At 64.0% G+C, this 22352-nt stretch overlaps 1 protein-coding gene across 3 annotated transcripts in view; it reads right to left on the bottom strand.

Moving 5' to 3' along the window:
* Positions 1–661: 661 nt before the first annotated feature.
* Positions 662–22352, bottom strand: part of RARA (retinoic acid receptor alpha) — a 68576-nt gene continuing 46885 nt past the window's right edge. For 2 of the 3 annotated variants that reach the window (XM_043503334.1, XM_038385559.2), the window contains 7 exons: positions 11192–11340; positions 9038–9179; positions 6483–6643; positions 5571–5747; positions 4968–5172; positions 4392–4550; positions 2576–3388 (listed from right to left, as the gene is read on the bottom strand). In XM_043503334.1, coding sequence (XP_043359269.1) covers positions 3180–3388; positions 4392–4550; positions 4968–5172; positions 5571–5747; positions 6483–6643; positions 9038–9179; positions 11192–11340 — 1202 coding nt within the window. In that variant the 3' untranslated portion in view covers positions 2576–3179. Of the gene's footprint in view, positions 3389–4391; positions 4551–4967; positions 5173–5570; positions 5748–6482; positions 6644–9037; positions 9180–11191; positions 11341–22352 lie in introns of all 3 variants that reach the window. The other variant, XM_038385558.2, reaches the window with a different exon arrangement.

Here is a 22352-nt window from a genome sequence, read left to right as displayed (position 1 = left end):
GGTCACTCTGAGATTTTGGAAGGCACTTCAGATTCTTAAACCTTGGCTCAAGTGCTGTAGCTATTTTTAAAAATCTCACATTGGTACCTTCTTTGCGTTCTCAAATCTGCAGCGACAGTGTTAGTCAATCAGACATGCTGGGCTATCATCCGAGACAGCAAAAACCTGAACTATACGGCAGAATGCGGGTAAACCAGAGCAGGGGATGTAGAAGTCTCCCCGAAGGAGTTCAGTCACAAATTTAATTACCGCATTATTTTTTAATGAGCATCATCACCATGGAAGCATGTCCTCTGGAATGGCGGCCGAAGCATGAAGGGGCATACGAATGTTTAGCGTATCTGGCATGCAAATACCTTGCAATGGCGGCTACAAAAGTGCCATGCGAATGCCTTGTTCTCACTTTCTGGTGACATTATAAACAGGAAGCGGGCAGCTTCGTCTCCCGCAAATGTAAAAACCGTGTTTGTCTGAGCGATTGGCTGAACAAGAATAGGACTGGGTGGACTTGCAGGCTCTGAAGTTTTACGTTGTTTTGTTTTTGAGTGCGGTTATGTAATAAAAAAACCCCAAATTTGTAAGTTGCACTTTCAGGCTAAAGCGGTGGCACTACAGTACTTGAATGAAGTGAATTGAAAAGTATTGATTTTATCTTTTACACTGCAAATATTTGTAATAAAAACAAATAGAAAGTGAGCACTGTGCACTTCGTGTTCTGTGTTGTAATAGAAATCAATGTATTTGAAAATGTAGAAAAACATCCAAACTATTTAATACAGTTCAGTTGGTATTCTACTACCAGGGTGATTAATCGCGCTACATTTCTTGAATCAAGTGTGTGAGTTAACTACGATTAATCGACAGCCCTAGTATTAATTCATCTGTGGGGGGCAGCTTTGCTGCTCCTGGTGCCCAGCCCCGAAAGCAGCAGGCCCATGGGGCTAAAGATGCTTTAATGTAATAAACCACAACCCTGAAAATGAGCAACCCCCCCCATCCCCGGGCAGGACTCGCGCGGCCCCGGCCCAGCACCCAGCGCTGCCCTCGACACGCTGGGGTGGGCACTGGTAGCTGGCTCAGGCAGGCCCCGGCCTCCCCACTGGGCTGCACTATGTGGCCCCTGCCCGCACGTGTGGGGGGTCGGCACCTAGGGCTGCGCTCGTCCAAGGGGATCCTGCCTGTCCCCGGCGAACCAGGTCTGCCCAGCGCCCACTGCCAGCCCAGCCAGTCTGAGCCTTGCCCGCAGGGTCTGGCCAATGGCCCCAATGCCCAGCTGCCACTCATGGCTCAGAGCCACCCATCCAGCGGCCCCAGGACGCTCCCCCCCTCCCCCCAAACCCCCACCACAGTGTCTCTCTCAGGTGAGGGCAGCTGCTTTCCTGGACTCTGGGCTGTTGGTGCTTCCCCCCCCACCCCAAGCGAGATCCGTCCCACCAGTTCTCAGCCGGTCGAGCTCGGCTTCACTCCCCCCAGCAGCCTAGGGCGTGACTGGCCCAGCTAGCAGGGGAGGGCTGGGGGGGGCACTGCAACCCAGGTCCCTCCCTCCCACCCCCTCCTACACCCAGTGCCCCCCCATACTCATTGCAGGGCAGACACCGCAAGGGGATGCGTGTGTGGCAGGGGAGGAGGATTGCCAGGGCCAGGGAAGCAGCAGACGTGACAGGGAGCTGGTATAACGAACGCCATCAGCCCCCAGCCTGGCCACCCCCCAGCCTGGCCTCCTGCCAGCCCCCAGCCTGGCCACCCCCCTGGCCTGGCCTCCTGCCAGCCCCCATCTTCACCCCAGGACCCACACCTGATCGTCTGGGGCAGGCTGAGCCAGGGCACTGGGGGGCTAACAGGCCAGCTGTGCCAATGCCAGGCTCAGCTCTGCCCCCCCCCCCCGCCGAACCCCCGTGTGTGGCAGGAACAAGCCAAGCAGGTGAATGAGCAGCAACCTCCAGGCAGAGCCCCCCCAGGCACTAAGCCACCCGCCCAGCCCCACATCTGCCCCGCCGTAATGCCACCCGCCAGCCCTTCTATGTGCCCCCAGCAGATGTTATCTGTGGAGGTCGCTGGTCCTCCCCCAGAGAAACACACTTCAAATCAAACAGCCCCCCCTGCCCGAGGCAGAGACTGACAGGCCATGTCCAGTGCCCCCCAACTGGATTTCAGAGGAATCAAGAACAGCCCAGTGGCATGGGGGGGGAAATACCCCCGGGGGGGAGCCTCTTTGGGTTTGTGTTTTTCTTCCTCTTTCAACTTCTCCCCAGAGATTCCAAAGCCATGAAAATCTCAACAACAAAAAAAATTTAATAATAATAAATTGTGTGGACCCCTGTCCCCCCCCAGCCCCTCCCTGCCCCCACTTCACATCCAGAACCGGGACCCCCCTCTTGCCAACCGCAGCACATCTCTAAAAACCCCTCCCGACTTTTACAAAGTTTTTAAAAGGTATTTATAGATATTTATAGCTATTTATAGATATATAATCTGGCTTTGTCTGGCTTTGCAAGGAATTGGCCTCTGGTTCCTGGGGGTGTTTCTGGGTTTACCTGACAAGCGGACTGGATTGTTGTTGGTTTTGCTGGTGACGACAGGCGTGTGTGTGTGTGTGGGGGGGGAAATGTGGTGGGGGTGCACGTGACGGCCACAATCAGCTGATCGATTTTGCTCATGAAAATTTTAAAAAACAACAAACGTTTCCCAAACTGACCCACTCCCCCCAACCCCCCCCCGGAAACACTTGAAATGCAACTCAACCAAACGACACTTCATCTTCACATGGGTGCAGCGCCCCCCAGCCATGGGCCGGACCCCTGCGCCACCGCGCTGGGGGGGGTGAGTGGGGGGAGCGGGGCGCTAGTTTGCTCCAACCTGGGTACGAACATCAGTCGCTGGGGGTCTGTAAACCAGCCCCAGCTGATCCCAGCGAGGGCTCAGTGCCCCCCGCAGAGCCAGCGGCCCCCTGGCAGTGCCCACAGGATCCACTTCTGATTCTACCGAGGAGTCCGTCACAAATCAACAGGGAAGCCATGGCCACAGCGTGTGCTGGTACGGACAGGAACGGGCTGGGGCCCGGGGCCCGGAGCAGGGGGTGGCCCGCGGCAGCGTCCCCTCCTCCCCGGCTTGCCATGCGGCCCTCGGGCCTGGCAGCAAAGAGCAAGAACGGCGTCCTGGCGCCGGCGCCGGCTGCGGCGTCACGGCGAGTGGGTGGACGAGCTTCTGTTGGAGCTGGGCGACAGGCTGGGGCTGCAGCTGCCGGGGGGCGGCGCCAGGCTGCTCACGCGGGAGGCGCCCGGCTGCCCGCCCAGTGTGTCCAGGCCCTCCGAGTTCTCCAGCATCTCCTGGATGAGGGGCGGCATGGAGCCGGGGATCTCCATCTTCAGCGTGATCACCCGCTCGGCGCCTGCGGGCAGACGGGGGAGATGGCTCAGCGTGGCACTGCGGGCTCCCCGCCTGGCCCCCCACAGGAGACGGCGTTGGGCCAGGCTCCGGGGGCCTGCCTTGGGGGGGCGTAGGGTACACAGGGGCGGGGGGGAATGCTTGGAGTCACCCTCTCTGCACTCAGCCTGCGCCCCCCTCCCTTGGGCACACACCCTGTGGGGGAGAAAGCTGGCTCCACGGCCCGACTCCAGCCCAAATCAAAGTGCCCCACTGCCTGGTGGGGGGGAGAAGCACCAGCCCCAGCCCCAGCCCCTCTCCTCGGCCCCGCCCCGCCGGGCTCTCCCCCCTCAGCCCAGCCCAGCCCGGCTCTCTCCCCGGCCCCTCCCCTCGGCCCAGCTCCTCCCCGCCAGATTCTCTCCCCTCACCCCCCAGCTCCTCCCCTCGGCCCAGCCCCACCCCGCCGGGCTCTCCCCCCTCACCTCCCAGCCCTGCCGGGCTCTCACCCCTCACCTTCCAGCCCCTCCCTGCCGGGCTCCCTCCCCTGGGCCCCGCCCCACTGGGCTCTCCCCCCTCACCACCCTGCCCCTCCCCACCACCCCACCCCGCCGGGCTCAGCCCAGCCCAGCCCCTCCCTGCCAGGCTCTCTCCCCTCCCCTCCCGGCCCCTCCCCTCAGCCCAGCCCCACCCCACCGGGCTCTGTCCCCTCCCCCCAGCCCCTCCCCGCCGGGCTCTCCCCCCCCGGCCCCTCCCCTCAGCCCCGCGGGGCTCTCCCCCCTCACCCCCCAGCCCTGCCGGGCTCTCACCCTCCAGCCCCTCCCTGCCGGGCTCCCCCCCGGGCCCCGCCCTTCCCCTCGGCCCCTCCCTGCCGGGCTCCCCCCCGGGCCCCGCCCTTCCCCTCGGCCCTGCCCTGCCGGGCTCTCCCCCCCGGCCCCTCCCCTCCCTCTCTCGGCCCGGCCCTGCCAGGCTTCCCCCTCACACCCCTGGGCCCCGCCCCTCCCCTCCCCCGGCCCCCGCCAGGCTCTCACCCTTGGCGCTGATGCTGCGCAGGTCCGTGATCTTCATCAGCATCTTGGGGAACATGTGGGGCTTGGTGGGCCTCCTCTTCCTCACGTAGATCTTCAGCGCCTCCAGCAGCGGCTCCTGCAGCTTGTCCACTGTGTCGGCCTGCTCCAGGTCCTGGCGATCTGGGGGACGGGTGTGTGGGGGGGGTGTCAGGGCCGGGGCCAAGCCCCCTCCCCAGGCACCGCGCTGCAAGGGACCGGGATCCCAGCCATGAAGCCAGAGTCTTGTGCCCAGCTCCGCACCAGGGGGTGCTGTCGAGCAGGGCTCTGGACTCCCCTGCCAAGCAGGGAGAGCTCGTTTGTTTGGGGTGGGGGGGTTGTTAATCAGCCCCGAGAGGGCCCAGAGCCTGCTGGGAACCCAGCACCCATCTCCCCCCCCGCCCCCCTGGTTTGTTATTGTCGGGTCCCGTTGGGACACTGGAGAGCTCTGGCTCAACCCCGATGTGGAGAAACTGCAACAGACCTCCCGGGGGTAGGGGAGCCCTGTCCTGGGCACCACCAGCCCCCCTGGGCACCCCCTGCCCCCGCCCTGGCTCTCACCCCCGCAGATGAGGCAGATGGCGCTGAGCAGCCCGGTCTCCGCATCGTCCATCTCCAGCGGGAGCAGCTGGTTGGCGAAGGCGAAGACGAGGTCGGTGAGCGGCCCGAACCCGGCGTTGTGCATCTGGGTGCGGTTCAGGGTCAGCCCGTCCGAGAAGGTCATGGTGTCCTGCTCCGGTGTGTAGCGCGTACAGATCCGCAGGATCTGGGGGGAGCCGGGGTGAGTGCGGCCCTGGCACTGTCCGCCCCCCACCGTCCCGGCCCTGTCCCCTGCCCTCCAGCACTGCCCCCCACTGTCCTTCAGCCCTGCCCCCCACACTGTTCCCAAGCTCTGCCCTCCAGCACTGCCCCCCACTGTCTCCCATCCCTGCCCCCTGCCCTCCAGCACTACCTCCCAGCCCTGACCCCCAATACTCCCTAACCCTGCTCCCCACTGCCCCCTGGCACCAGCCCCACCCCATGATCCCTGGTCTGCCCCATCTGTGCCCCCTGGCACAATCCCCAGTGCAAGGAACCAGCCCTCCAGGGGACACTGCCCACAGCTGGCCAGGCAGGGAACACAGTTCCCAGGCTCAGTGGTGCGGTGGGAGCTGGGGGGCTCACCAGGATGTCCAGGCAGGCGGCCTTGAGCAGGGTGATCTGGTCGGCAATGGTGAGCGTGGTGAAGCCGGGCAGCTGCTTGGCGAACTCCACCGTCTTGATGATGCACTTGGTGGAGAGTTCGCTGAACTTGTCCCACAGGTCGATGTCCAGCGAGACTCGCTGCTCTGAGCTGTTGTTCTGCAGGGATGCGCCGGCCACAGTGAGCGGGAAGGGGAGGGCCAGGGGTCGGTTCCACCAGCCCGTCACCCCATGGGGGGCCCTCATGTAGCCCCCTGCCCCCCAGCAAGAACAGCGCTCTGCCGTCGCAGCACCTCTCAGTCGTATTTAACTAAAGATGCAGGGGGCCCACTGTACAGCTGGGGAAACTGAGGCACGGAGCAGGGAAGTAAGTTGTTCAAGGGCATGCTGAAAATCAGGGACAGAGCTGGGGACAGAACCCAGGAGTCCTGGCTCCCAGCCCCCCTGCTCTAATCACTAGACCCCGCTCCCCTCCTGGAGCTAGGACTCCTGGGTTTTCTCCCTGGCTCCCAACCCCCTGCTCTAACCACTACACCCCGCTCCCCTCCCAGAGCTGGGGAGAAAACCCAGGAGTCCTGGCTCCCAGCCCCCCTGCACTTTTTGCTGTCATCCCCCTGGGCACCCCCGGCCAAGGCTGCAGGGGGCTGGGAACACAGACCCTGGCTAGAGCGTGGAGCGCATGGGGCACTAGCAGGGATGTCAGGGGACGTCGGGCCGTGCTCACTGCTAGGCCAGCTGGGGGTGTGAAGCTTCCCAGATGCAGCCTGCCCCCCGGAGCTCCAGCCCCACTTCCGCGCACCCGAATCCTGATCCCAGCCCCCGGGCTGCTGCTGCCCCTCACTCCCGCCCTGCAGCAGCGTTTCCCGGAGGCTGGGGCGCCGGCCGGGCACTCACCGTAGTGTATTTGCCGAGCTGGCACAGGGCGGGGAAGGTCTCCTGGTGGGCTTTGCGCACTTTCTCAATGAGATCCTCCACCTCGGGCGTGAGGATGTAGCTCTCCGAACACTCCTGCTTCGGCGCCTCCTTCTTCTTCTTGTTCCTGTCGTTCCGGACAGCTGAGGGGGGGGAGGGCAGGTGGGTGAGCAGGCCGGCCCCGATGCCTCTCGGCGCTCCCCCCCTTTCTGACTGCCATGATGGGGGGTGTCGCTCGCTGGGCACCCCGTCCGGCGCCGAGAGCTCAGTGATCCCAGACTGTGGCGGGCAGCGGGCCCAGCCCCTCGGGCCGTCGGTATCAGCAGCCCCCCCTAGTGTGGGGGGAGGGGCCGGGAGAGAAGCCCAGGAGGGGATGGGGGGGGGATGACACAGACAGAGCTATTGGCTCCTCAGCCCAGCCCCACGTGCCTGGCTGGGCCCCAGCTCAGCACCTGTCTCCCGCGTTCCCGGGACGGGGGAATCCTGGCGCTGGCGAGGAGAGAGGAACATGGATCCCAGGTACGCCCCGGAGGCAGAGAGGCCCCGCTGGGCTGAGCCAGGGGGCCGTATGGGGGGTGAACCGGGGGGGACTGTATGGAGGGGGAAGGTGAGCCCCCTGCATGGTGAGGACCAACAGCAGACGCTGCCCCACAGCAAGACACAGGTTATGCCCCAGGAGCCCCTGGTGGGGGTCACAGACCCAGGCCCGGTGACCAGACCCACACAGTGAGTGGCAGATTGAACCAGATTCCCCCAGTCGGATGCCATAACCGCTAAGCCAGCCTGCCCCTGCCCTGTACAGAACAGACCCGATCTCTTCCCCTGGGGACAGGACAAGCATCACTGGGTGGGCCAGGAGCTAGCTGGGGGCTGAAGTGAGCTGGGGGCGATCAGGCTCCTGGGGGCTGAGGCGAGCAGGGAGTTGGGGCCGCAGGGGGAGCTGGGGGGCAGGGCGAGCGGGGCCCGTGGCCTCAGGCGGTTGGAGCGGCCGAGCTGACAAATGGCAGCGAAGCCAGAAGCCGCGCACACGGCTCTTTAAGGAGGCGCCAGGGCCATCAGCAGCCGATTACGGCGACAGGCGATCGCTCAGGCCGTGCGCCGAGGGAGGGGGGCCGGGGCTGCGGGAATCACTCACGTCTGCTCTGCAAATCCAGTAACGTGGAGAGGAGCGAAACGCGGGGATCAGTCGGGAAGGGGAGATTGCAGCTGTGACCTGGCGTTCATCATCGGCCCAGCGCCGGCCCCACGGCACGGCCCAGAGCCAGCCGCACCGAGGCCTCAGTTCATCCCCCGCCCTGGCTCCATGACACCCGCTGCAGCTGGCGGCTTGCGCCCCGGGGTGGGGCGGGGCAGGCTGGGAAGGGCCCCCACCTCCAAGCTGGCCCCCTCCCCCCCGGCCGGTCTCTGAGCACACACCCGCCCCGGCCCAGGGGCACGGCCGGGCCACCGCAGCGGATGGGGCAGGAACCTGGGGGGCAGGATGCCTGGGCCAGGCAGCTGCACCCCCTTTGGTCTCTGCAGAGCGACCCAGTCCCCGGCCAGGCAGCCGCGAGGGCGGGTTTACAGGCGGGCGCCATGACAACTGGCATGCAGATGCGAGGAGGCCCCGTCAGCGTCATTTATCTCTGACATCATCAATCACGCGTTGCCGGGGCAACGGCCTGGCTCCCGCACGAAGGGAAGGGGCCCAGCTCTTCGGCCTGACTGGGAAACCCCCGCAGCTGGGCTCCGGGGGGGCGTTACCAGTGCCCCCCCCCGGCCGGCTCGGCGACTCCCACGCCAGCCTGCTCCCGGGAGGGTGCAACGCCGGCTTTCTGCCTCCCTGCCCCCCCCGGCGCCCCCACACTCCCCTTTGGCCCCCCACGTGCTCCAAGGGGGGATGGGATTTCAGACCCACGTGCGGGGAATCGGCTCTTTCCACGTGTCCCGACTCCCGTGAAACGAGCTGGGGGTGGCTCAGCAAAGCGCTCGGGGGCCTGTCTCCACCCCCTCCGGGCCATAACCCCCAGCCTACCCCCCATGCCATGCCCTCCCCCCCGGGCCATACCCCCCCATGCCATAACCTCCCAGCCTGCCCCCCTGCCATGCCATCCCCCCCCCCGGGCCATAGCCCCCATATGCCCTCCCCCCCAGCTACCCCCCATGCCATGCCCTCCCCCCCGGGCCATACCCCCCCATGCCATAACCTCCCAGCCTGCCCCCCATGCCATGCCCTCCCCCCCGGGCCATAGCCCCCATATGCCCTCCCCCCAGGCCTGTCCCCCATGCCATGCCCCCACCAGGCCATACCCCCCATGCCATGCCCTCCTCCCCCAGGCCATAACCCCCCATGCCATGCCCTCCCCCCAGGCCATAACCCCCCAGCCTGCCCCCCATGCCATGCCCTCCCCCCCGGGCCATAACCCCCAGCCTGCCCCCCATGCCATGCCCTCCTCCCCCAGGCCATAACCCCCATGCCATGCCCCCCCCCCAGGCCATGCAGCCCCCTGGCCATACTCCCCCAGGCCATAACCCCCCAGCCCCGCCTGGGCACTCACACTCCTTGGACATGCCCACGTCGAAGCACTTCTGCAGGCGGCAGTACTGGCACCGGTTCCGCGTCACCTTGTTGATGATGCAGCTCTTGTCGCGGTGGCAGGTGTAGACCATGTTCTTCTGGATGCTCCGGCGGAAGAAGCCCTGGAAGAGCCGGTCAGAGCCCCAGTGAGAGGGGGGGGCAGCCGGGGCACCAGCCCCCCCACCCGGCCGCAGGGCACTAGTGTTACAATAGTGCCCGGGGGGGGGGGTCCAGCTGGGGCTCTCTGGAGGGAAGCAGCACAGACGGGCGCTGGGGGGGGCTCCGGTGCAGAGCCCATGGAGTGGGGGGGCATGATGAGGCCTCCCCATCTCACTGGGTTTGGCTTTAATTACAATTAAAAAGGCGTTTCCCTCCCCCACCGCCCGCTCCAGACCCAGCGGCTCCCCCTGCTGACTGCGCGGCTGCATGGCAGCAAAGCCAGACAGGGTCAGAGCTTCTGGGGGGCAAAGGAGCAGCAGGAGCCCGGAGCCAAGACTGGAACCAAATGTGCAGCCCCCAGCCCCCGACTGAGACGGGGACCCCTTTCGCGCCGGGGGCCGCCCAGCCCCCCGACTGAGACGGGGGCTTGCTATCAAGAGCAGAAGCCCCTGGCAGAAAATGGAAAGAGCGTCACCAGCTTTTCACAGATGGGGAAACTGAGGCATGGAGCGTCTGTGGCAGAGCTGGGAATTGACCCCCCAGCCCCAGCCCTACACCTAGGCCGCAAGGCCCCTTCCTCTCCAGGAGCGAAGAGGAGAGCCAGGCAGGTGGGATGGGCCCAGCGGAGGGGAGATTGGCAGTGGGCGCTGGAGCCAGGAGACGTGTGAGACTCTGCAGCCAGACGCTCCTCTCCCCGGCCCCCGGGCTGGCCCCGGCCCAGCCGCTGCTGGAATGTAACTCAGACGTGCTGAAGGATGCAAAGCAGCTGAGCGCGGAACCCGCACATCCGCGCCGAGGGATTAATCCCGGCTCCCACGCGCCCCTGGCCTGGATAGCTCCCCCCCCCGGGTGGGACACTCTGGGGCTCGGTGGGGGAGGTTTAACCGGCTGCGCCTGAGGGCACCCGAGAGCAGGAGACTGCGTGTGCGTGACACAGACATGCACACAATCCGGCGCCCTTCACCCCGACCCCTATGCAGAGGCGGTGACGCTAGCTGAACAGGGCTGGAGCCAGCGGCTGTTGCACTATTTAGCGCTAATCCCCAGGCAGAGCCAGGCTAAGCTCCACACTGCTCGCTGATCCGCGAGGCTGGAGCAGGGGGTGCTCTCCTGGGGGGCCCTGAGCCGCATGGACTGGGGCAGTGCCCCAGTGCAGATACATGGCATGCCACCCAGCGCAGCCCCACTGCAGGGCTGTAAGAGGTGGGGGTGGGGGGTGTCTATCGGTTAATCAAGGAACGGGGAGCCAGGATCTGGGGTTCTATTCCTAGTGCAGACACACTGGCAGACCTTGGGAAAGGACTTCACTGCTCCCGTGCCTCAGTGTCCCCCTCACCCAAGGAATGGTTTACGCTGCCCTCCAGCCTCAGGGCTGAACTGTCAGCAAAGCCCCTGGCCTGGAGGCTGCTGCCTAGCAGGGATGGGAGAGGGAGCCCCCTGCCCTGGCCATCCACAGGAGCGTTTCGCAGCAGGATGCAGAGTGCGGGGTGGCACGCCCAGGCCACCCACGGGTGATGGGCACTGGGGAGAGGCGCCTGGCTGGCGGGGGCAGGGCGGTCCAAGATGTGAATCAGTGGAACAGCAAGAGAAACACCAAAGCCGCCAGCCCCCCATGCCAGGTCCGGAGCGGGGCGGACGCCTGGCACCCCTTGGGGGCTGGGCTAGGAACGGGGGCACTGTTTACGGGCAGGGAAACGGAGACTTTGAGGGCTTCGTTCAAGCGTGCGGGTTCCCGTGACGCGCAGAGGAGCTCAGCACATGGCCCGGTGGGCCCATCAGCAGCTGCTTTGAGGCAAAGTGACCCACAGCAGGAGCGGGGGTGCAACTGGAACCCAGGACTCCTCATTCCCTTGTCTGAACCAGACCTGGGGTCACCCCTCAGGGGAGTTGTAACCACCTCAGCCCCCCCTCCATGCCCCGCCACCCGGGGCCCCCCAGCCCTACCTTCCAAGCTCCCTGCCAGCCCCGCACTCACCTTGCAGCCCTCACAGGCGCTCACCCCATAGTGGTAGCCCGAGGATTTGTCCTGGCACACGAAGCAGGGCTTGTAGATCCGGGGCAGCGGGGGTGGCGAGGGAGGGCTGGGGACGATCTCCTCGGAGCTGGTGCTCTGCGTTTCGATGGCTGTGGGGAGAAGGGGAGATGCGCTCAGGGGTCTGGCCGCTGCGTTTGGAGAGCCCCGTCCCCACCCATGGGCACCCAGAGGGACTCTGCCTCATGGCGGGCGCCCCGCATGCAGCAGGGCATTGGGAGGAGACGTTGGGGAGGGGGGAGCTGTGGTAGGAAATTGGGGGGCAGGGCAAAGCCACCGGCAGGGGGGTGGGCGAGCCAGAGTCCACTCCCTCCCCACTTCATGGGACCCTGCCACACAGCTGGCCATGCTGGGTGCAGAGGGGAGATGCCTAGAAGCAGCCATGGTCTTCCCTTGGCATGGGGGGCTGCCCCCGTGCTGGCCTGGTTGGCTGTGTATGGGGGGGGGGCAGAGCCAGAATCTTTGCAGACAGAGTGAAGGACGAGACTCCTGCCCCCAGGAGCCCCGCAGTCTGGGGCCTGGTGTGGCTCACCTGGGGGACAAGATAAAAATGCTGCCCTGGCCATGGGCTTGCCACCCACTCACCCCCATTCTGTGTAGGGTGCCTCAAAGACTGGCACCAGCACATCCATGGGGACGCTCCCTGGCAGCCCCCCGCCAATCCACGGTAGGCAGGGGGAACCCCCAGATGTGCTGGGAACACCCCAGCCCGCCCACCTTTGCACAGCAAGGCCACTACCCCCACCATGGGCCTGCACCCTCACCCCGCGTCACCCCACGCAGCAGCCAGCTGGGCCCTGCCCCTAAGCACAGATCCCAGAGGGGTGCCCCACGGCACAGCCAGGGCAGGCCATGGAGACGCTACAGCCTGCGGGGCTGGCACTGCCCTGGGGAGACAGAGGGCAGATTGGGCTTTTCTAACCATATCTCCCTGCTGGACAAACTCCAGCCCATGGCCCTGCCCCCAAGGTGCCGAGCGCCGCTGGAACCCAGCCCCACGGGCCCCGGCACCACGGTATCAGAGCGTCGCGAGAGAGACGCCAGCCACAAGGACATGCGGCCCTCTGCTCTGCCCAGTGCCAGAAATGCCAGGGCAGCCTCCCCTCAGTGCCAGCGACGCGGGGCGGAAAGGAGCAGGCGGGTACAGGAAGCTCCCCGTGCTCCGTCTCCTGCATGCCTGGCCAATCCTGGGCTGCATTCCTGGCAGCAGGGTCCCTCCCGTCGGGGCAGCCCCGGGGCGGCCTCTAGCCCCTTGCTGCACATGAGCCCCCAGGAGCCCACGCGCCCGCCGGGGAACTGCCAGCCCTCGAGCGCAGGGGAGGTGGGAGGCGGATTCCCAGCCTTGCAGATGCAACTTGACGTTTCCAGGCCATAGGATGGAGCCTGGAACCGAGTCAGACACAGCCTAGCCCAGGAGCCGCTCGCTGCCTCTGATCAGCATCCGAAGGGACCTGCTGGCACCCCCCCATCCACCCGGCACCCCCCCCCGCCCACCAACGGAGCAGCCACATCCCTCCACGGGACGGGGGGCTGGGCAGGACTGGCTTTGCCAGCCGCGCCCTGGAATCAAGGTGGCCTGGGCTCCCCTGGGAGCTGAGAACCCGCTGTCGGGAGATGATGGGGTTCATCTGGACACCCCAGAGCATCGGGGGTGTGCGTGCAATTGGGTGAGTGCAGGGGTGTGTGTGTCTGCAACTGGGGGGTCTGCAAAGGGTTGGGGGGGCCTGTCAGGGTGTAACCTTGAACTAGAAATTTGAAAACAAAATATCGACCCAGCCAAACCCTCCCGTCCCACCAAGGAGATGTCCCAGCACCCAGGGCCCCGATGCCCCCTGGGACTGACCCCAACAGCAGCAATTGCCTGGCCAAGTGTCTGCTGCGGTGCTAAGGGAGCCTCCGCATACCGTGCACAGACGGACACGCGCCCAGCCTGGCACACGCACGGCACATACGCTCTGCACCAACAGCGGTTGGATGGGGAAACTGAGGCATGGGAAGCACAGTGACTCGCCTAAAGGCCAGCAAGGGGGTGAGACCAGAAGCCAACAGTCCTGCAGCTAATTCCTCCTTGGGGTGCACAGAACTCCCCTGGGCCCGGCTCTTTACCCACTGGGCTCATCTTGAGCTGCCCGTTCACGGAACCACAGTCCCCCAACCTGTCAGAGCACCCGGGAAATGGCACCATAGACACCCCCCCGCCCACCCCAGCCCAGCGCCGATGCGGCTTAGCCGAGGAACGTGGACCAGGCCCTTGCTGCCCGAAGGCAGGGCTGGCTAGGCCTCGCTCAGCACTGGCTAGGAAAACGGGGAACATTGCTGGACTCCCTGGAGACAGAGCGGCACAGCTGCCCCCATGCCACACCCTGAGCTCACCCTGCCAGCGAGCAGCAATACGGTGCCTATGACACACGGCGGGGCAAGTCAGGCTTGACAAAGGTCAAGGTCAGGCTTGACAAAGCCCTGGCTAGGATGATTTAACTGGGACTTGGTCCTGCTTTGAGCAGGGGGTTGGACTAGATGACCTTCTGGGGTCCCTTCCAACCCTGATATTCTATGATTCTAAGTCCGATTCCAGCCAGTAGAGGGGTTGTGGCGCGCAAACCCTCCCCGCAGTGCGCTGCAATGTCCCCTCCCTGGGGGTGCTAGCGCTGAGGGGGGGCGGGGGGAGACCCAGGGGCTGGCTCTGTGGGGGAGGCCCAGCAGTACCCCTAACCCCACCTGCTCCCTGTAGGCACGGGGCCAGGAAGGGGTTAAGGCAGCAGCACCAGCCGCTCAGGGTGTTTGCACTCGGTGGGAGCCAAGTGAACCAGTCTAACAGGATATGGCGGTGGGGTTAACACACCAGCCCCCACCCCCCAGGTCTGCTCTGCGCGGGGAACAAGGGGGCCCTGCCTGCTGCCTGTGCAGGAATCAGACCGCAAAGAGCAACGGGGCCCTGAGCGCAGGGGAAGCCACCCCGGGCACTGCCAACCCCTTCCAGACGGGCCCTGCTGGGGGATTCCTGGCCCCCAGCCACTGTGCAGCCAGGAAAAGAGGGGGGTCATGGTTAGAGCAAGGGGGGCTGGGAGCCAGGACTCCTGGGTTTTGTCCTTGCTGAGAGATAGGCCGGGGCAGGGCTCCCATTCCCTCCCAGGGGCACGGGGCGTCTCTCACGTGTATTTGCACGCCATCACAGGGCTGGCTGCTGCCACTGCAGGTGGGCACCAGGCACATGAGGGCTAAGGAGACAGGACCCGGGGTGGGACACCTCCCGGGGGGCACTCGACCAGAAGGGTAAGGGGGGAGCGGCGGGGGAGTTACATGGCATTTGCTCCTCGCAGGGAGAGACACCCCCCAAAGTGGAGCCCCCGAGAGAGGCTGTCTGGGGACAGCCCAGGGACGGGGCGGCGCTAGATGGGCATTGCCCAGGCCCCCCCACCCCAGCTCGGAGCCTTTTGGCCACAGCCAGAGGGGAAGCCTCGGGTAACAATGGGGGACCTGTTCCCGTCACAGGTCCAGGCTGTCGCTTCTCCTGAGGGTAATGAAGGAGGTTGCGCTAATAGCTCTGCAGTGAGGAGACCCAGGAGCTCGGGGCGGGCACAGTGGGCAAACATAGACCCCGTGCTATGGGCGAGTCCAGGCGGGCCCAGAGACAGGCAGAGGCGAGGGGAGAATCCCTGCGGGCCAGGGACTCCTCTAACACCACCAACAAGGTGGGGACCCCAGAGCCCCCCGAAGGGGGCTGGGGCTCATACCAACAGCTGCAGGGCACATCCTCATTGGCTGCATATAGGCAGTGCCAGGGCCACTCTGGCAGAGGCAGGATCCAAGGCCTGAGGACCCCCCTCCAGGCCACAGCCCCAGGAGGCTGGGCCAGGTGCCCCATGGGCCAGCGCGGTCACCCATGCCGCCAGTGGTCAGAGCAGGAAGTTTTTGGAAAGTGTAGGGGAATTTCCTGGTGCAAGTGCTGGAGGAACCCACTCGGGGCAGAGCTCTTCTTGACCTGCTGCTCACAAACCGGGAAGAATTAGTAGGGGAAGCAAAAGTGGATGGGAACCTGGGAGGCAGTGTCGAGATGGTCAAGTTCAAGATCCTGACACAGGGAAGAAAGAAGAGCAGCAGAATACGGACCCTGGGCTTCAGAAAAGCAGACTTTGACTCCCTCCGGGAACTGATGGGCAGGATCCCCTGGGAGAATAACATGAAGGGGAAAGGAGTCCAGGAGAGCTGGCTGTATTTTAAAGAATCCTTATTGAGGTTACATGGACAAACCATCCCGATGTGTAGAAAGAATAGCAAATATGGCAGGCGACCACCTTGACTTAACAGTGAAATCCTTGCTGATCTTAAACACAAAAAAGAAGCTTACAAGAAGTGGAAGATGAGACAAATGACCAGGGAAGAGTATAAAAATATTACTCGGGCATGCAGGAGTGAAATCAGGAAGGCCAATCACACCTGGAGTTGCAGCTAGCAAGAGATGTTAAGAGTAACAAGAAGGGTTTCTTCAGGTATGTTAGCAACAAGAAGAAAGTCAAGGGAAGTGTGGGCCCCTTACTGAACGAGGGAGGCAACCTAGTGACAGAGGATGTGGAAAAAGCTAATGTACTCAATGCTTTTTTTGCCTCTGTCTTCACGAACAAGGTCAGCTCCCAGACTGCTGCACTGGGCAGCACAGCATGGGTAGGAGGTGACCAGACCTCTGTGGAGAAAGAAGTGGTTAAGAACTATTTAGAAAAGCTGGACGAGCACAAGTCCATGGGGCCCTATGTGCTGCATTCGAGAGTGCTAAAGGAGTTGGCGGATGTGATTTCAAAGATAATGGCCAATGGCTCTGCAAACTCATGGCGAGCGGGGGAAGTCCCAGACGACTGGAAAAAGGCTAATGTAGTACCCATCTTTAAAAAAGGGGAGGAGGAGGATCCTGGGAACTACAGGCCAGTCAGCCTCACCTCAGTCCCTGGAAAAATCATGGAGCAGGTCCTCAAGGAATCAACTCTGAAGCACTTAGAGGAGAGGAAACTGATCAGGAACAGTCAGCATGGATTCACCAAGTGCAGGTCATGCCTGACTAATCTAATTGCCTTCTATGACGAGATAACTGGCTCTGTGGATGAGGGGAAAGCAGTGGACGTGTTGTTCCTTGACTTTAGCAAAGCTTTTGACATGGTCTCCCACAGTATTCTTGCCAGCAAGTTAAAGTATGGGCTGGATGAATGGACTATAAGGTGGATAGAAAGCTGGCTAGATTGTCAGGCTCAACAGGTAGTGATCAATAGCTCCATGTCTAGTTGACAGCCAGTATTAAGTGGAGTGCCCCTAGGGTCAGTCCTCGAGCTGGTTTTGTTCAATATCTTCATTAATGATCTGGAGGATGGCGTGGATTGCACCCTCAACAAGTTTGCAGATGACACTAAACTGGGAGGAGAGGTAGATATGCTGGAGGGTAGAGATAGGACACAGAAGGCCCTAGACAAATTAGAGGATTGGGCCAAAAGAAATCTGATGAGGTTGAACAAGGACAAGTGCAGAGTCCTGCACTTAGGACGGAAGAATCCCATGCACTGCTACAGACTAGGGACCAAATGGCTCGGCAGCAGTTCTGCAGAAAAGGACCTAGGGGTTACAGTGGACGAGAAGCTGGATATGAGGTGCCCTGGTTGCCAAGAAGGCCAATGGCATTTTGGGATGTATAAATAGGGGCATTGCCTGTAGATTGAGGGACGTGATCATTCCCCTCTATTTGACATTGGTGAGGCTTCATCTGGAGCACTGTGTCCAGTTTTGGGCCCCACACTACAAGAAGGATGTGGAAAAATTGGACAGCGTCCAGCGGAGGGCAACAAAAATGATTAGGGGACTGGAACACATGACTTATGGGGAGAGGCTGAGGGAACTGGGATTGTTTAGTCTGCGGAAGAGAAGAATGAGGGGGATTTGATAGCTGCTTTCAACTACCTGGAAGGGGTTCCAAAGAGGATGGATCTAGACTGTTCTCAGGGATAGCAGATGACAGAACGAGAGTAATGGTCTCAAGTTGCAGTGGGGGAGGTCTAGGTTGGATATTAGGAAAAACTAATTTCACTAGGAGGGTGGTGAAGCACTGGAATGGGTTCCCTAGGGAGGTGGCGGAATCTCCTTCCTTAGAAGTTTTTAAGGTCAGGCTTGACAGAGCCCTGGCTGGGATGATTTAGTTGGGGTTGGTCCTGCTTTGAGCAGGGGGTGGGACCAGATGCCTCCTGAGGGCCCTTCCCACCCTGATCTTCCAGGATTCTAGGATTCAGTGGGGCGGCAGCCACGCCCCCTGGGGTTGCCCAAGGGCGAGGGGCTGTCGGGGGCTGTGCTGTAAACACTAGGCTGGCTGCAGATCTGCTGACGCTGTCCATCTGTCCATCCCCCGGGCCTTGGGGGGAGGGAGTCAGGGCTGCTCAGGAGTGTCTGGATTCCCAGCCCCCACAGCTGCAGGGGCTCCCCGAGGGGCAAGGTCCGCCTGGGCTCCCCACCCCCCGGCATCAGCCGGAGCCAGGCCCAGCGGCGCAGCTGAGGGAGGGGCTGGGCCCGGGGCAGGGAGAACAGGGCTGGCAGCGGGCAGCTGCCCAACGCCCTCCTGCAGGGCCAAAAGCTATCTCGGCCCAGGGCTTCCCCCGCTGCAAGCCGGGACCCCTTGGCAAGCTCAGGGCCAGGCGCCAAGGAGCCGGGGTTCAGACACTCTGTTCTGGCCCCTGGGAGGGAGTGGGGTCTAATGATTAGAGGCAGGACCTGGGGCCAGGATTCCTGGCTTCTATTTTTGTAGCTGAGACTGCAACCTAGCGGGTGGAGCAGGGGCTGGGAGTCCAGGCCCGGCCCTGCCAGACTGTGCAATAGCTTCGGAGAAGCACTGTGTTTGGGCCTCAGTTTCCCTTTCTACAAAGCAAAGAGAACACGGGTCACAGAGCCCCAGCCAGGGGTGTCCAGATCACTGCCAGGGAGCCCAGCCAGGCCCCGCGAGCCCCCTGCCCTGAGAAAGCCGCCCTCTGGTCCCAGGAGTCCTCCACCTCCCACGCAGCTTTGCAGGAAGTGCAGCTCCCCCCCCCAACACTGGGGTGCAAAGCCAGGCTGCAGTTCCTGGCCCGGCCGAGGGGGACGGGGGCGGGGGGGGTCTGACTTGGACGAGCTCAGAAGCTGGACAAACCAGTAAGATACTGATGAGGACAGGCAGGGGCTGAGGCCGGAGGGGGCAGCAGGGGTGGAGCAGGAGGAAGCAGGGGGGCTGCGGGGGGAGCAGGGGGCTGAGGGGGAGACTCCAAAGGGCACGTGACAAAGGCGCCGGCGGCACAAAGGGGCCATTGTCGGGTTAGCTTCTGCCAAGACCCACATTCTTGACAATAGACAGCCCAGCCCGGGGGGCCAAGGGGGGGGGATTCTTTCCCTTCGGCTCTCCCAGCCATTCCTCGCATGCCTGGCATGGGGGGCTCGCGTTCCGGCAGGCACGGGGTGTGTGGGGGGGTGGTGTTCAAACACACACGGGGCCCAGAATGCACAGGGGGGCAAGGCCCATGGGAGCAGGGGGGGGGCAGCCCAGCGGGTGCTGGTGGGGGCCCGGGAGAGGGGGAGGCCCATGGGAGCACCAGGGCTGGCGCTGCGGGCTCTGGGCAGACTCGCACTGTTTCTGTGCCCAGCCCCTCCTCAGACAGTCCGGCCCGGGAAACAGGCGCTCGGCCCCAGCCCGGGCAGCGTACCCGCTCCTCCTCCCCCAGCCTGACGGGCCCCGAGCTCTGTGGGGCAGGGGCTGAGGGACCAGCCGTGACGGCTCCCACGTCCTCCCAAACTTCTCCCCACAGGTCACTTCTGGGACTTAAACAACACGTTGCCCCCCCCACTGCTAGTCCCCAGCCCCGCTGGCAGAGAGGGGGGCAGCCCCATGAGAGAAGGGGAAACAGTGCAGCCCGGCCAGGAGATCAGCTCCCCCAAAGAGCCCTGGCCCTGGGATAGGAGATGCTGCTGGTGGCCCGGAAGGGTCCACGCTGTGTCCCGTGCACCCCACCTGCTCCCTCCACCTGGCTCTCCCAGCCCCGCGCCACTGCCAGCTACGCTCAGGCAATGGGGCTGGGATGCCACCATGGGAGGCACCGGGCACAGAAGGAACGGGATCCCTACGGGGTGGGGCGGAGCAGGGGCTGGAGGCTGCAGGGAGCCTGGTACCTGTCAAAGGAGCCTGGGGGACCCGGTACCTGTCGGTGCCCATGGTCCTGTGACAGCAGCGTCAGCCTTGGCCCGAACCAGCACAGCCCCCTCGCTCTGCCAACACACGCTGGCACCAACTTTACAGCGGGAAAGGAGCCGCCCTGTTCCAGCCCCCCACACACCAGCTATGGGGCAACAAGACTCCACTCACTCCTCACCCCACCCCCATCCACCCTGGCAACACAGGCAGGCGCTGCCCACCTGGGGGGGGCTAACCCCTCCCTTGTTCCAGCCCAGGTGACGGCCAGTGCCCAGGGCTTCCCGGACAGGCCCGCTTGGCATCTGGCCTGGGCTGCTGGGCCAAGAGCCAGGGCAGGGGGCAGGAGATGCTGGCATTCGTGACGAGCGCCACACAGAACATGCGGGGCACTGATCCCCGGCGGGCGCTGCCACTCCAGGGAGCGAAGCCAGCCGGGCACCGGCAATCCAGGGTCTACCACCCTCCTCGTGGAGAGCGGCGCTCACCCAGCGTGGCTGACAGCCTGTGCCACACGCCACTGAGAGAGAGACAGAGACCTGCACATACATGCACACAAACGCCCCCCCCCGCCCACATATCCCCACACGCATGTCCCCGTGCCCCCTGCCCATGTATCTGCACACGCAGCCACCCCTGCGCACATACATACACACACACACACACACACTCACTCACTCCAAAGGGACCCTGGCAGCCATGAGCACCCAAGGCGGCTGGGGTGAGACTGGCACAGAGACCTGACCTCCCCCGCAGCAGTGGATGGGGTGGGTTGACATGACGCCGGTGCTGGCCTCCTGTCCCCGTCCCCCCCATCAGACAACAGAGAGCCTTGCAGAGCCGAGCAGACAACTCCTCCCCCCGCGTCCTGCCATGCCAACATGATGGCAGCAGCCCCCGGCTTCCCTGCCACAGCCCAGACCCTCGGGGCACATCTGCCAGGCGGGGGGGGATGTTAAGAGATTGGGGGGTGCAGGCCACTACCCATGATGCTGCCAGGGAAAGCTACCCACCCCAGCCTGGGCCCCGGGAGGGATGGGAAAGGATTTGGCATCTTACTGGCTGCCAGTGCCAACAGGAGAACCCAGGAGTTGCCAGCCCTGCTCCGCCGGGCACCCCAGCTCCTCACCAGGCAGCCAGGATTCTGCTGCCACTTCTGAGGAGTGTGGGTCCAGCGCCCGGAGCAGCCCCAGGGCTGAGCACCCACAAGAGACCCTGTCGACCAACCCGCTCCCCACAAGAGCTCCGGGCATGGGACTGGGGCTGGCATTGGGGAGCAGCACCCCCTCCCCGACGTACCCTGGGGCAGGGGAAATTGCTCTTGGAAGGACGGGCTGGCGTGTGAAGTAACACCGGGGGCGGAGGGAGCAGGAATGGGGGGGGTGCAGGAGGGGCTCCACAAGAGGGGATGGTACAAAGGTACCAGGAGGGGGGCTGCAGGCGACTAGAACCCAGGAGTCCTGACTCCCAGCCCCCTCCCACCCCCAGAGTAAGAGGGGAAGCAGCTGCAAGCCAGATGCTGCAGCTCAGAGCTTCCCTGGGCAAACAGGATTTAAAAGCCCCCCACCCCCTCCCTTCCTCCCACAGCCCTGGCTCCATTTTCACTCCTCATGGGTTTGCTTTTCCTGAGTCAGTGCACAGGAAATCCAGTGAGACACGCCCCAGACATCGCCTGGCTGCCAAGCCCCCAGGCAGTGCCACAGCTCTGCAGAGAGAATACCCGGGCTACCAGCTCCGCCCGGCCAGGGAGCCCCCGGGCGGGCCAATATCACCACCACACCGGCGCGGGAAACCAGGCTCCCGGGCAGTGGGGCCGGCCAGCATTCCAGAGAGCGCTGGCGAGAGAAGCCAGGAGTCTTGGCTCCCAGATGCCTCCCCCCAAATCTAACCACTAGACCCCTCTCCCCTCCCAGAGCTGGGAAGAGAACCCAGGAGTCTTGGCTCCCAGATGCCCACCCCCAATCTAACCACTAGACCCTCTCCCATCCCAGAGCTGGAGAGAGAACCCAGGAGTCCTGGCTCCCAGCCTTCCCACTCAAAGCAAGAGACAAACACTCTCTGCCAAAGTCATCCTGCGCTAACCCCTAGATGCTCTGTTAGGGGAATTCCCCATCCTGTAGCACTGCTCCCCCCACAGCCCCTGGCTGGCTCAGGCGAGCACCCCCTGTGAACCCCTTGGTGGCCTGACCCCTTGACTTTAAGGGAGGGCAGCATCAGCTCCCCGGGTCTTGCCATGGGCAGACAGACCCCTGCATGGCTTGGGGGTGGCGGGGGGCTGCAAGCTCTGCCAGCACTCTCCTGCCCTGAACTGCTGAAAGAGGGTGGCCCCTGGGCAAACAGCTCTGGCCCCACAGCCCATGCCCAGCACAGACTCGGCCTGGCCCACCCGAGGCAGGCAGGGCCACTGGGCAGGGCGACCCCCCCGAGAGACCCTGACTGCAGCACCCCTGGAGCCTGAATCAAAGTGGGGAGACCAGCCCCCTCCTGCCGTGTTACCTCCTCCCCCAAAGCCTGGTATGCCCTGCCCAGCTGAGCCATGGGGGGCCCTCGGGTGGGAGGTAGCATACAGCAGAGCCCTGCTCGGGGGGTGCTGCCGGAGCCGGGTGTCCTGTGCCCTCGGGTTCCCCCGCCTGCAAGGGGAGAAAGGTCCGAACTCACCAGGTGCCCCGACCCCATCTGCCCGCGTCCCGCCTGCCTGCCTGGCGCCGCCCGAGTGCCGCAGCGCCGGGGGCTGGCTGCGGCAGAGCCAGCCGGGTGTGGGGGCGAGAGCACGGCTAATGTGAGGAGACTGCGGGGCCGTCCCCGCGCCTGTCCGCCACGCTGCCCAGGAGAACGTCGCCCCCACCCCTCGCTGGCTGCCAGGAGCAGCAAGTGCCCCCCCCCAGACCCCCTCCCCCCACAGGCACACACAGCCCCCCGGCTCAT

The sequence above is a fragment of the Dermochelys coriacea genome, chromosome 27 (assembly GCF_009764565.3).
Source record: "Dermochelys coriacea isolate rDerCor1 chromosome 27, rDerCor1.pri.v4, whole genome shotgun sequence".
Lineage (NCBI taxonomy): Eukaryota > Metazoa > Chordata > Testudines > Dermochelyidae > Dermochelys > Dermochelys coriacea.
Note: the sequence above shows the minus strand (reverse complement) of the source record. Positions and strands in the feature narration are given on the sequence as shown.